The 14,245-nt window shown below is 36.4% G+C and overlaps 1 protein-coding gene across 9 annotated transcripts in view; it reads right to left on the reverse strand.

Annotated features, from left to right (window-relative positions):
- Positions 1-767: 767 nt before the first annotated feature.
- The window catches only part of FAM169A (family with sequence similarity 169 member A), an 89,267-nt gene continuing 75,789 nt past the window's right edge, over positions 768-14,245 (reverse strand). For all 9 annotated transcript variants that reach the window (XM_066377414.1, XM_066377386.1, XM_066377435.1 and 6 more), the window contains 5 exons: positions 10,036-10,075; positions 9,401-9,551; positions 6,863-7,019; positions 3,331-3,534; positions 768-2,444 (listed from right to left, as the gene is read on the reverse strand). In XM_066377414.1, coding sequence (XP_066233511.1) covers positions 1,899-2,444; positions 3,331-3,534; positions 6,863-7,019; positions 9,401-9,551; positions 10,036-10,075 — 1,098 coding nt within the window. In that variant the 3' untranslated portion in view covers positions 768-1,898. The remainder of the gene's footprint in view (positions 2,445-3,330; positions 3,535-6,862; positions 7,020-9,400; positions 9,552-10,035; positions 10,076-14,245) is intronic.

The following is a 14,245-nucleotide window of genomic DNA, read 5'->3' on the forward strand; positions in this document are numbered from 1 at the left end:
CATTTCTTTTTGTAAACTCAGCAACTATATTCACACATCAAGATTTGTCAGTGAGCTCAATCTTCTTAAATTATACCTTTTTAAAGAAAATATTTTAAAAAGAACAATGAACAATCCAAGGATAAAAGTAAAATATCTAAGTGTTAGATTTTTATCTATTATAAAAAATTAAAAAATGGAAAGGTTAAGAATAAGAACTTACTAAATCTTTATTTCCCTGATTGTGGTTTAAACAAAAGTTTCCCCTAAAATATATAAGACAGCATAAACATTTGATAGATAATTAGTATTACTCGTACTTTTTCTTTCACTTATTTAGCATTTTTTGGGAAAACACATAGCCAAAGTGCTGTAATTTTCATTTAGTTTTAAATCTGGCTAACCCCAACCAATAATTAAAAAAATTTTGGGCAACAAATAACTGAAAAGTTTACAATAAATAGGAGAGCTTCCTACTTTGCCTGCTAAAAGATTTTAACTTAGGTCCTAAAATACCAATGTCCCAAAAGAAAATTTAATGACATCATCTGGCTGTGGACTAAAAAATCTTTAACATCAATCCTTAGCATTTCAAAAAACGATAAAATTATAACAGCTTTTAATTAAGGACCAAACATTTTTAAAATAATCTAAGTGATCGCAAAGAATTCTTCAATTTAAGGGCCACATCTGAGTACACATAACACTTTCCTAGGGTAGTACTGTTTCAAGATTCTCTTTGGATTCTAAGAATAACCATTTTGTTCACTTCTAAATAAATTACTCTGTAAGAATTAACAACTGAAGGATTCATTTTTTAAAGTTTTCCTAGGCAAAGGCCTTTGCTATGGTAGCACAATGAACAGGCTGGCTTGTAACCTGTCCTCACAGAACAAATCAGGAGGAAACCAAAGGGACAACTAAAGCCTCCATGTGACGTAAGCTCTGGGAACTACACTGCTAGGGCACTTTCATTGCTGCCACAGAGGGCTAAGATTGTGGGGCACGATTTCAAACCTACTCAAAAATGGATGCCAAGGGCATAAGCTGGCAGGCAGGCAGATCTTTTGACAAGAATCACTCTGAGGGAAGTGGAAGAAAGCTGAGGGGAATATAAATAAGATTCTTGAATAAAGGCAGTGGCAGGATTGAGATGTCTTAGGAAGGGTTCTCATACTTCTGAAGTATGTGTTAACCAAATGAGGACAAAAGTATAGTCCCCAACTTCAAAAGAAATTTTAAATAATTATATCAGTACCTAAAGGCCAGAGTTAAAGCCTTAGCTGTACTGTCAATATTGGATGTTATAAAGAGTTGGAAAGTTGTTATCTACTCACGCACTGAACTCAAAGGAAGAAACTGCGTCCATACAACAATGAATTAAGAGGCCAAAATACCACCTCCATAAATTTCTGTATTTGTGCTCATATTTAGTTGAAATTATATTTCTTTAAATTTATTGACATTTTTCTTAGCATGTCTACATTTTTTTAAATGGTGATTAGTTTTGATATTTAAGCTAAAACTTCTAGAACCCTCACCAAGTTTACTATTTAAAACCCTTAATGTAAAAGATTTCTGTGATCCTCACTAGTAATGGAAAGCCTACTTGCAGTTTTCTTTAAGTTATATTTCCTGACATATTAATGATCAGCTGTCACCTACTAAAGAAAATATAGTATGATCTGCTTGCCCAAAGTCAATACATGATTAATAAAAATAAACTGTATTTACACAAAATAGCCTGAAAAATTAAAAACAATGGTGAATCCTAGGTCCTAAGGGGGAGGGAAAAACTGCATTATAAATAAGTTCAAACAAATGTTGGAATTTTTGTCCTGTGCCCCGTGCGACTTATTACCATATTTTATAAACAATTATATTATAAAGAAGAGGATTTATCATCTGTATTTCTTCTTTCAGATCAGCTTGGCTTTCTTCTTAACAGGTCCTTTATGCCCTTTGGCCTTTCTTCTTAAATTCCGCCTGTCTACAACAGGCACTTCCACTTCTATTTCCTCTGAGCTGCTATCCACAGTTTTTTCTGTTGATTGTGTAAACTGATCCAGTTGCTCAGAAGAAGCTTCAGACTGCTCCTCAGACTGGTTCTTCTGTCCTGCATTCTGTGAAAACGGCACATCTTCAAGTTCAACCTCTATTAAAGAACCCTGAGGAAGAGTTGTAGATGTTTCCTGGGGCTCAGGTACCCCCTCTTCACCCTGGTTTTCCAATGAGGAAGCAGTGTTGGGTGATAAGTTTTCAGAGATTGATTCTTCAGAAAATTCAGCTATCACAGAGTTTGGAAAACCACTGTCAGATCGTTCTCCATGTGGGACAGCAGCAGTATCTGAACTCCCAAAATGTGCCTTCTTTCTTGAAGCTAGTGGCAGTTTCTCTTCCACGTGCCCCTTTTCATCAGATGGGCCTTCATCTATCAACATTTCTGAGTCAGTTATATGTGAGGTCTAAATATAAAAAATCTGGTGAGCAAACTTTTACAATATAGGCCTGACATAAATTATTCTTAGAAACTTATGTGTAATGACCCTGAACTGCACTTTAAAGAATTCAGTGCTCATTACTTCAGTTAATCATGAGTACATATTCTAAATACAACTCAATTTCTTCAAAATTGTCTTTTTGATCATTTGGATACATAAGTTATTGATTTAAAGATATAATAAAAGGATTGATATTACCTCAAAAAGTATTTAAGATATTTTAAACTTCACATCAAAATTCTTCAAAGCCATGATTCAACTCAAAAGTTTTTAATTTCTTGGTGTTAACCAGAGCCAGAACCAAGAGTCCCCTAGAACTTGACACTGTGCCACCCAATGTTTGATTATGATTTTGTTAGATGACAAGTGACGGCACTGGAAATTTTATTCACTTATTTATGTGCAGCACAAATGAAATAATGCTATAAAATAAATTTTTTAGCCTTAACTTGAAATATTCAAAATAAAAACTTAAATTTCTTTTCAAATACTCCATTAAGATTTTCCCACTAATCTAATAGGTCTTCCTAATTAAAACAAACATGTAAGCAATAGATATTCAAATACTTGGGAAATAATTTTTTGTTCCTTTTTCTAAGCTTTTCCCCCTAGAAAGCAAAACTCATTTTGCTACCATAAATCAGGTAAGAATGTATGAGGTTACAAAGATTTGAGTTTATGTAATATTACTGATTGTATCTTTGTAAAATACCAAATCTAGTATAAAATTTAATTTTCTTAAAGGACTATACAAGTTAGGGTGGAAGAAAATATACATATTACACTGCCCCTGCCATGACCCCAACACTGGAATATACAGCTATAAAATACTAGGTTATTTCCCTCTTACCTTATCCTGTGCCGCAGCCTCAGAGGGTTTTGCAGATTCTACCACCAGTGGAACAAGATTTGTAGAGTCTTCACTGGAATTAAAAGACTGCAATTTTAATTCTTCATCTAAAACTTCACTTGTAGAGTCCTCCTCTTCAGTTGTAAGAGAAGTCTTAACAGTATCATCCATTAGCTCTCCATTCATAGGCTCTAATTCAGATTCCTACAACATCAGGGGAAAAAAACAAGTCAGGACACAATTACAGACTAATTTGTCATGCAAGGTGAGTCCATTCTTGGCCCCTACCTGTCGTGCACCAGGACTCAAGATAATTCTACCACATTCTAGGGCACAGGTTAAAGAACAGTCTTACTAGGGAAAAGGCAAAACTTATGAGGCAGGTTCAGTAAAAGAAAAGAATTCATAAGTACCCCAAACTCCCCTTCATTAGAGCTATAATCTCCATACAAAATCAGTAATGTTATATAAATCCAAGGGACTAGAGCAGGGGTCCCCAAACTTTTTACACAGGGGGTCAGTTCACTGTCCCTCAGACCGTTGGAGGGCCGGACTATAAAAAAAACTGAACAAATCCCTATGCACACTGCACATATCTTATTTTAAAGTAAAAAACAAAACGGGAACAAATACAATATTTAAAATAAACAACAAGTAAATTTAAATCAACAAACTGATCAGTATTTCAATGGGAATTATGCTCCTCTCACTGACCACCAATGAAAGAGGTGCCCCTTCTGGAAGTGCGGCTGGGCCGGATAAATGGCCTCAGGGGGCCGCATGTGGCCCGCGGGCCATAGTTTGGGGACCCCTGGACTAGAGAATCTTGAGGAAGAGAAATTAATCCATCTAGATAAGGAAATCCCACTGGAATTGAATAAAAGTGTCACTGGTGACCTATGATAGTATGTGCTCAATGTATTGTTGGACAATTGAAACCGATTACATGAAGTATCATATATATAAGTATAACATTAAGTTTTTAAAAGAGGGGGAAAACCCACAAATATATATGCCCATAAGCATCTAGGTGCACGTAAATATTTAAGAATTTTTTTAAATTACACTTTATATTCAATATTACTCTGTATTAGTTTCAGATGTATATAGCAAAGTAATTAAAAACTCATGTACTTTACAGAGTGGTCCTCTTGCTGCATCAAGTACCCATCTGGCCCCAGACATATTTATCATAATATTCACTATATTCCCTAGGTTGTAATCTACATCTCTGTGACTATTCTGTAGCCCCAATTTGTACTGCTTAATCCCTTCATCTTTTTCAACCAGTCCCTCCACCCTCTTCTCCTCTGACAACTGTCAATCTGTTCTCTGTATCTATGAGTTTGTTTATTTTATTGGGTTTTTTAGAGAGAGAGGAAGGGAGGGGGGGGAGGGACAGAGAGAGAGAGAGAGAGAGAGAGAGAAACATTGATCTGTTCCTTTATGTGCCCTGACCAGGAATCAAACCAGCAACCTCTAAGGTTTGGGACAATGCTCTTAACCAACCAAGGTATCCAGCCAGGGCTATTTTTATTTTATTTGTTTATTTTATTCATTAGATTCCACATTTAAGTACAATCATATGACATTTGTCTTTCTCTGACTTATTTCGCTCAGCACAATACCCTCTAAGTCTATCCATGCTCTCGCAAAAAGTAAGATTTCATTCTTTTTTATAGCCAAGTAGTATTCTATTGTGTTTATGTACCACAAATTTTTAGCCACTCATCTATTAATGAAGATTTGGTCTGCTAGACCACCTTCTTATATAATATACAAGAATAAACTCAAAATGAATTAAAAACTTACATAAGACCCAAAACTATAAAACTCCTAGAAGAAAACACATTCAGTAAAACCTTGCACATTTCTCTTAGCAATATTTTTTCTGATATATCTCCTCAGGTAAGGGAAACAAAGAGAAAAAAATAAACAAATGGGACTAAATCAAACTAAAAGTGTTTGCACAATAAGGAAAACATCAACAAAACAAAAAGACAACCGACTAATAGGGAGAAGACATTCACCAATGATACATCTCAAAAGGGATTAATATCCAAAATTTATAAAGAACTCAGACAACTTAACACCAGAAAAACAACTCAATTAAAAAGTGGGCAGAAGAACTGAATAGATACTTCTCCAGGGAAGATATACAGACGTCCAAAACACATATGAAAAGTTGCTCAACATCAATAATCATCACAGAAATGCAAATCTAAACTGCAATAAGAGATCACCTCAACCTGTCAAAATGACTATCATCAATAAATAACAACAGTGTTGGCAGTGATGTGGAGAAAAGGAATCCTCATGTATTGTTGGTGGGAATGTAAATTGGTGCAGTCACTGTGGAAAACAGTAAGGAATTTCCTCGGTAAATTAAAAACAGAACTGCCTGATGACCTAGTGATTCCACTCTGTGAATATATCCAAGAAACCTGAAACACTAATTCAAAAGAACATATGGACCCCATGTTTGTTGCAGCATTATTTATAATAATCAAGACAAGAAAACACCCTATCAATGAACAACCAAGGTGTCGCAACGCGCAACAGAAAAAAAAATTGATTCATGCTTCTCATCTCTCCGTTTCTGTCTGTCTGTCCCTGCCTATCCCTCTGTCTCTGTAAAACAAAAAACAAACAAACAAAAAAGAATGCACCCTATAAATCTCTTTTAAATATGTGCTTTGTTTTCCCAATTTTTTACAAGAAAAGAAAAAAATGCCATTTGAAAATAGTTTCAAAAAGCAGAGGAAGCTAAATTGGTGTAAGTTAAGAAAATAAAATCGGTAATGTAGTTTCCACTTGTTTAACTGCTGGATGAACTGGGCAAACAGGTAAAAAGTTTTTTAAAAAAACTTAAGCTATATGAAAGCAATAAGGAATCTGTAGAGAGGAAAAGATGAAAAATATTAAAGGAAAAAGAAGAGAAAGACAGAAAGTGAATAGAGAAGGGAAAAAAAGAAGATAAAGACAAATACTTGAGAAGCTGAAGAAATCAAGGCAGATCAAGAGTTTACTTAGTCACAATGGATTTTTCTGTCTTCTAGTGTTAAAAAAAAAAAGAATTTATTTTTCCAAGAACTAGTAAGTCAACTGTACTCAAACATGTTATTTATTCTGGATAACTCATCTATATCTTTCTAATGGAACTAGGGTTACACTTGAGAACCTGTTACACCATAAGGCCTTTAACTGGGTCTGTAACTTCTTCACTATGTTTAATTGCAAAAATAATTTGTTTTAAAGGTACTTAGATACCTTACTACCTAAACATCATCTTATTTTATCTTTGCTGTGAGTCAAACTTTCATAAACTGTTTGAAATATAAAATACTTGTAACATGAGCCTCCCCCAATTCCAGTGCCCAAATTCCCTTAATATAGATAGATGCTCTTTAACACTTAAACACAAGTTCTATTAAGATTATAAAGTATGTGACTGTATTTATCTAACAATATGTAATTAAGAATGTTAAAACTGAGTTTACTTCCATTCACTTTATTCAGTATGTGGGTCTACCTTTTCACCATCTTGCCTCTCCAGACGTGGCTGGGCTTCTGGCACTGAACAAGCACCTTTAGCACCACTTGCATCCTCTAATTCAGTCACACTTTGTTCGTGTTCTTCTTCCAGGAATTCTTCTGAGCTCTCTGATATATGTGCAGTAGACTCCAATCTAGAAAACAAAAGAAAACCATTCTTACTTACTTGCTTTTCTAAGGATGAATATGAATTTCAGGAATCTGTTAATAAGTAACACTTTAGAGAATCAGCTAAGTGTTGCTCAGTCAACAACTTCAAATTTTACAGATCCAAAACCAATCTCTTCATTCTACAAATCTGTTCTCTTTCTTACCTTGTTCTCCAGTTCAATCAATAACATCACCATCTTTTCAATCATGTTAACGAGACATTTCTTTTATTCTTATCCATGTCTGATCAGATCTTACATCTATTAGAATGAACATACTACCTCGTTTACCTGGGACAGTCCAGCTTACAGCTTTTATCCGAGCACTGGCATATAATAATGCCTCTTCCTTTCTCAAAAAGCATCAATTTGGACAATAATGATATGGTTCAGTTCTACCTCAAAATGCCTTTCAAACAATATCCCTGACTCACTATTCCCATTTTCAGGCCCCAATTCTCTCAGGAGAATTCTCACTGTAACTTCTTCCCAATTTAACTTAATACTTGCTCTTAATACTTAATACTTAACACTTAATACTTCTTCAGAGCTATATTTCAAATACACATATCTGTATCTGTGACAACCCCGCTCAGAAAATTCTGGTGGTTTCCCACAGCTTATAAAGTGTACTCCTTTCAGAGCCTAACATGATTAGACCATTCCTTACAATTTTATCTCCTACTAGATGCTACCATTTACCATATATACCACAGTTACCCTTAATATTCTTCCTAGCTTTGTGCCTTTGTTAATCTAATTCCTGTAGTCTAAATCTGCATGATGCAATACAGTAGCCACAAGACACATGTCACTATTTATATTAATTAAAATTAAGTAAAATTAAAAATTCAGTTTCTCAGTTGCACTAGCCACATCGAAGTGCTCAATGGGCACTCTGGGTAGTGGCTGCCATATTGGGAAGGGCAGATGGCAGAACATTTCCTTCATTGCAGAAAATTTTTGCACATCCCTGGTATATCTCCAGGATCAGCAAACTTTTCCTTTATGTTTTGTGCCATATGATCTCAGAATAACTACTATATTCTGCCACTGTAATGCAAAAGTAACCATAATAAACATTGAAACTAATAAGCATGGATGTTTTACAATAAAGTTTTATTTACAAAAACAGGTGACAGGCCAGATTTGACCTATGGGCCATAGTGTGTAGACCTTTGGACTAAAAAGTCTTCTCTTCCAACTCTGCTTAACTTTCTGCTTATCTTTGAAGCCTTAGCCCCAATACCAAGTGTCTCCATCCCCTCAATTAGAATCAGTCATGCTCTCCTCTGCATCCACAGCATTTTGCATTTCTATTATTGTACCATCACAATCTGCTCTGCAGTGGTCCTAACCTGTGCCACAGAGAGATGTGTCTTAGGAACCAGTAGGCATTCTTTAAGGCCAAAGATGAAATTATGTTCTCGTAGTATCTGAGTAAGTATTCAGCCTTACTGTTACCGTTCTATTTATGAAAAGCAAACAAAATTCCACACCATTCTGAGATGTTCAATTTAAGATACAGTTACATTTCCTTCTAAAAATGGTATTACATCAAAATATTGCTCAATGAGAAAACCCTAATTATCTAAACTCTTACTATTCTTCTCACAAATTACTAGATTTAAATATTTATAGTTACCTTAAACATAATTTTCACAAAAATAAAACATTTATATATGTACTCAATTATACAAATACAAAATTATATACATAATAAAATTAGTACAGCTACAGAATTCTCTACCTATGTAAAATAATTTCACAGCTAAAATGGCAAAACTATGAATGGCTGACTCAGGAACAGTTGGTAGAACTAGTAGGACCAAGTTTAAATTTGCTATAAAATTTAAAATCTTGCTTTCCTTAAGATTCAAAGGAAGACAGAGGCTAAAGTTATGACCCAAGTGTTTGTTGATTAAGAGGAGTTGACTGTACCAGTTATGATTAGCAATAATTTATGTTATACAATAACCCAGGAAAATGAATCAGTTATGATGTAAAATTGAGGGTTTTTTAAACTGACTATACCACAGCATTACTAAAAACTACAGCTACTGCCAAATTCAAAGCTGACGATAATGACACATTTGAGATAATCAATAGAATATTCTCCTGGATATCACACTTAACGGATTAAATCATGAGTTTATTCTACTCTTACGACCAACTTCTCCCTATAACATTGTCAAAGTGACACCATTGATAAATATAATCAATAACCTTGTAGAAGAATTCAAATACAATCTCCTATACCAAGGTCATCTGCTATGTGAAAAATGTAATAGCCTCCATTTTAAATACTAAATACCAATAAAATAAAAATAACCAAAATAATGAGAGTAAAATAAACAATACTTCACTTGTTTACTGAAGCTGCAGGTGAAGTATGGAGTATCTTTTCATCTTCCCCTTGAGAACTACTAAATTCTGAATCCAGAAACCGCTTTCCAATCTTTGGCCGCTTCAGATGACCACTTCGTGTGCGAGTGAAAACCGGTGTTTTATCAGGACCTGAGAAAAAACAGCAAAACTACAATTATTATGTACTCAAATACACAGAAATACAAGAACTGTGCTAGTTTACATATATCCCCACCATTACACACTTCCTTTCTTTCACATCAGACATAGAAACAATGCCAGTATCTTTTTCTAAATTATGAAATAATTTTGTCCATATTCATTCCTCACAATTCCATGTTACCTTGAGCTTTTCAAGTGTTTCTGAATTTTCACTTATATTCTCTCCCAATAACCTTGGGACATAAACAAGGTAGATGTTACTGTCCCCATTTTATAGGTAAGAAAAAGAAGAAAAAAGAGGTACCATAGCTCACTCTGTTCACAAAGCAAAAGCAGTGGTATTGGTGGCATTAGAACCCAGACCCTGACTTTAAAGCTGGATAAGTCTTCACTTACTCTAACAACAGTCACACACACGCCCCTAATTTTAAATGTCTCAAATATTTTCTGATAGACCAGATGAATTTCTTACCTTCAGAAGTGCTTGGAAAGGCATCTTTTAGAGAATCAATCTAAAACAAAGATACAGATTAAAACCAAAAGTTTCAGATCATTTTTTTTCTCCCTACTTGATTCAGTATCAAGGAAAGTCTTTTAAAATGTATTCCAAATAGTGCTTTTTGTACTTACAATTTATCAATTAAGAAAACTTACTTAAGAAATAAGGCTGTTGGACTTTACAAGCAAAAAAGAAAAAAAAAAAGAAATAAGGCTGTTACTGCCTCAGTTTATTTTGAGTCTAAGAATTTATCAAGCCAACTTATATGTTATCATGGTGAACACTGGAGTTTCTGGTCTTCTGTCCTAAGCTACCTTCTCTTCTCTTTTTTAATTTTTATTTCTCTTCTTTTCCAAGTGAGAAAAAGGGAGATGGAGACAGTCTCCCATATGCGCCCTGTTGGGCAGATAAATTATTTTATATTCACTTCATTAAAGATGGCCTCTGCCCATGTGGGGCGGCTGATTGCCTTTCATGCTTGGGAAGGGGCTTGGTTATGCTAATGTGTGTTGGGGAGGGCTTTTGCACCTAAAAGTTTTAAAAGAAGGAGCGAGCAGGCCATTTTGGGAGAGAATGACCACGTTCTTAAAGAGAGGAAGAGCCCATGCTGTAGCAGGGAAGGGAGGCCACAAGGAGGAGGCAGCCAAAATGGTGGAATGGTGAAGAAGCTAGTTTGTGCAGGAGAAGGAGATGGGGAACAGAGATGAATAAAACTGGTGAGGTGAAGACCTTTGATTCTAGAAAAACTCAGATGAGTCCGTGGCTTTAGGAGCCCTGAATGGAAAGGAAAGTGTTTTTCCCACTGTGTGTTTTTACTCGCTTGCCAAGTGCAAGTCTATAATAAAGGAAAATGGACCACGAGTTTTTGGCTCCGCAGTTTCTTTACAATCAATCTGGATTAAATGCGAACCTACAAAGGCCAGGCGGCTATGATGGCAGCTGCGGATACTGGCTTTACACACCCCGAACAGGATCCACCTGGCAACCCCTGTCTAAGACTGATGCTATGCCTATCTGTGGCCATGCTTGCAACTGAGCTATTTTTAGCACCTGAGGCACAGGTCCCAGGGAGCCATCCTAGCACCCAAGGCCAATGCGCTTGAACCAAACGAGCCATGGCTGTGGGAGAGGAAAAGAGAAAGACAGAAGGGGGAAGGGTGGAGAGGCAGATGATTGCCTCTCTTGTCTGCCCTTACTAGGAATCAAACCCAGGATATCCACACACCAGACCAATGATCTACTACTGAACCAACTGGCCAGGGCTATCTTCTCTTTTCAATCCACATACTTATTTTCCCTTTATAAATTTTTCTACTACCTTCACTTTAACATCTATCTGCTGATAAATACAAACATACAATTTAATCTCCCCAACTTCTTTCCTGAAGTTTTCAAAGCACTATTTCCAATGAAATATCTCTACAGTGGATGTTCCATCCAATTTCACATCTAACCTGTCTGAAACTGAACAATATTAATAATCTTTTCCCAATATTATACCCTATCTTGGTTAAACGGCAGTAACAATTCAGGCATTCTAACCAGAAACCTGTAAAGAAGTAATGACTTTTCCTATCCCTCGTTCAATCAACCACAAAACATATCAATTCTGACTCTGAAGAATCTCTCAGAACAGCCCCCTCCTTTGTATTGCCAATGCCTTCGTTCAGACCTGCAGCATCTTTAACACAAACTTTTAATAGCCTCCTCATCGTATCCCTCACTCTAATCAAATGTCCCATAATCCTCTCCACTCTGATGACAGTGATGCTCCCAAATTGCACCCTGTGCTACTCCTTCTCTTAAAAATTAATAGTTTAGGCCTGACCTGTGGTGGTGCAGTGGATAAAGCGTCGACTTGGAACTCTGAGGTCGCCGGTTCAAAACCCTGCACTTGTCTGGTCAAGGCACATATGAGTGTTGAAGTTGATGCTTTCTGCTCCTCCCCCCTTTCTCACTCTGTCTGTCTGTCTGTCTGTCTGTCTCTCTCTGTCTCTCCCCTCTGTATAATTAATAAATATTTTAAAAAGATTAATAGTTTATCATTGCCTAGAACACACTCTCAGCCTCTACAATACCAAACACTCCTCCATGTCAAACACGCCATTTCTGTTCACACACCTGTGTTCATACATGCTATCCCTTGGAATGTCCCAGCAGCACTTGGCACAGGACTCCCACCCACCCTATGAAAGTCAGCTCAGTTCAGCTCAGCTACAGACCTTGGTGAAGTCCTTGGATAGTTAGTCATACTCTGTTATACACCTGCAATCACCTGCTATGTGCTCTAGTAAGGCAACTATTATCCCACAGTAAACAGTTGTTCAGTTACCTGTTTCCAATAATGGACCACCTACTTCTCCCATGCTTAACAGATCTATAATTTGTCTGTCCAGCACCTGCAGAGTACCTATTTTATTATACACACTGCTATCCAGTCACACAGTTATAGAAACCCTACAAATGGTGAGCACATACACTTCAAGGTGTGTTTTACAGGACACAAACAAGGACGCGACTGAGACGGAGAAGATAAAAATCCTCTGTTTGGGAAGCCTGCAGTTCAACTAGACAAGATTAAGACATAAAGATGAATAAATAAAAGGTACAAAAAGCAAAGTACATGTAATGTTTTATGTTCAAAAAATGGAATAAGCAAATGGAAACACCATCACTTAAAGAATAAATCATGTAGCGATAATCATTTCATAATGTATAAGTACATCAAAACATAAAGTTGTATACCTTAGATATACAATTATTTGTCAATAATACCTAAATAAAGCTAAAAATTACATCCTGTAGTAAAAATAAACAAATAAAACCACATCCCCATGTACTAATAAGAAGAAATATAACAACTACTTAATAAAAAATATTTTCCTTGAGGCCCTGGCCGGTTGGCTCAGCGGTAGAGCATTGGCCTGGCGTGCGGGTGACCCGGGTTCGATTCCCGGCCAGGGCACATAGGAGAAGCACCCATTTGCTTCTCCACCACCCCCTCTCCTTCCTCTCTGTCTCTCTCTTCCCCTCCCGCAGCCAAGGCTCCATTGAAGCAAAGATGGTCCGGGCGCTGGGGATGGCTCCTTGGCCTCTGCCCCAGGCGCTACAGTGGCTCTGGTCGCGGCAGAGCGACACCCCGGAGGGGCAGAGCATCGCACCCTGGTGGGCACAGCATCGCCCCTGGTGGGCGTGCCGGGTGGATCCTGGTCGGGTGCATGCGGGAGTCTGTCTGACTGTCTTTCCCCATTTCCAGCTTCAGAAAAATACAAAAAAAAAAAATTTTCCTTGAACTATTAAAGTAATAAAGAAAATGAATTTCTAAAATGAGAGAAAATTTAATTCATGCTGCCAACCTTATAACATGGTATAATTTTAATATATTCTCACTAAAATAACACACTGAAAAGTATCTGGCTTAATATTAAATTAAATCATTGGTCTCACTGTATGTATGGAAAGAGTAGATTTTTCTCCTTTCCCGAGTTTTATGACCAAAACTAAATGAATCTGAGTATAACTGAGGTATCTGGATTGCAACGTAATAGAACTGGGGCTTATTTTAAAGTCTGAAATTACAAATGTAGAAAAAAAATTATAAACTCTAATTCTTTACATATAGTTATTCTATTATCCTTAGAAATGTTTTAAAATTTTTCACTCACATAGTCAACAATCATGCTAATTAGAACAGGAAATAAGAGGAACAAGTAATTCTCTAAAGCACTTGTCTCTAAAATGCACCTGCATTTACAAAGACAAACTCAACACTCCCTAAAAATATACTCAGATAACAATGTACAAAACAAACAGAACTGTAATAAGCACCAACACAACAAAACACTGCATAAATACAGACTTCAAGAATCCCATCAGTGGATCTGTACTTTCAGTAGTATCAAGTAAGTTCTAGGAAAGTACCTAAGTCCAGTAATGAGACCTTCCCTTCTATTTTCAGATTACCTAGTACTTGCAAAGTACATTTCATTCTACAAAGGCCTAGCACATGCTTACTGAACCTTTATAGGGAATCATCCATCTAATCTTGAACCCTCTATGCCTTGGATTGGGGGACTTTAGCTAAAAGCCCTGAATGTCTCTTGGATGCAAACACCAAGAAAGTGTGATGAGTGACCTCTGTGCAGACACAAAGGAATGCATGTGACCCAGTTTAGAAAATTAG

The sequence above is a fragment of the Saccopteryx leptura genome, chromosome 1 (genome assembly GCF_036850995.1).
Source record: "Saccopteryx leptura isolate mSacLep1 chromosome 1, mSacLep1_pri_phased_curated, whole genome shotgun sequence".
Taxonomy (NCBI): Eukaryota; Metazoa; Chordata; class Mammalia; order Chiroptera; family Emballonuridae; genus Saccopteryx; species Saccopteryx leptura.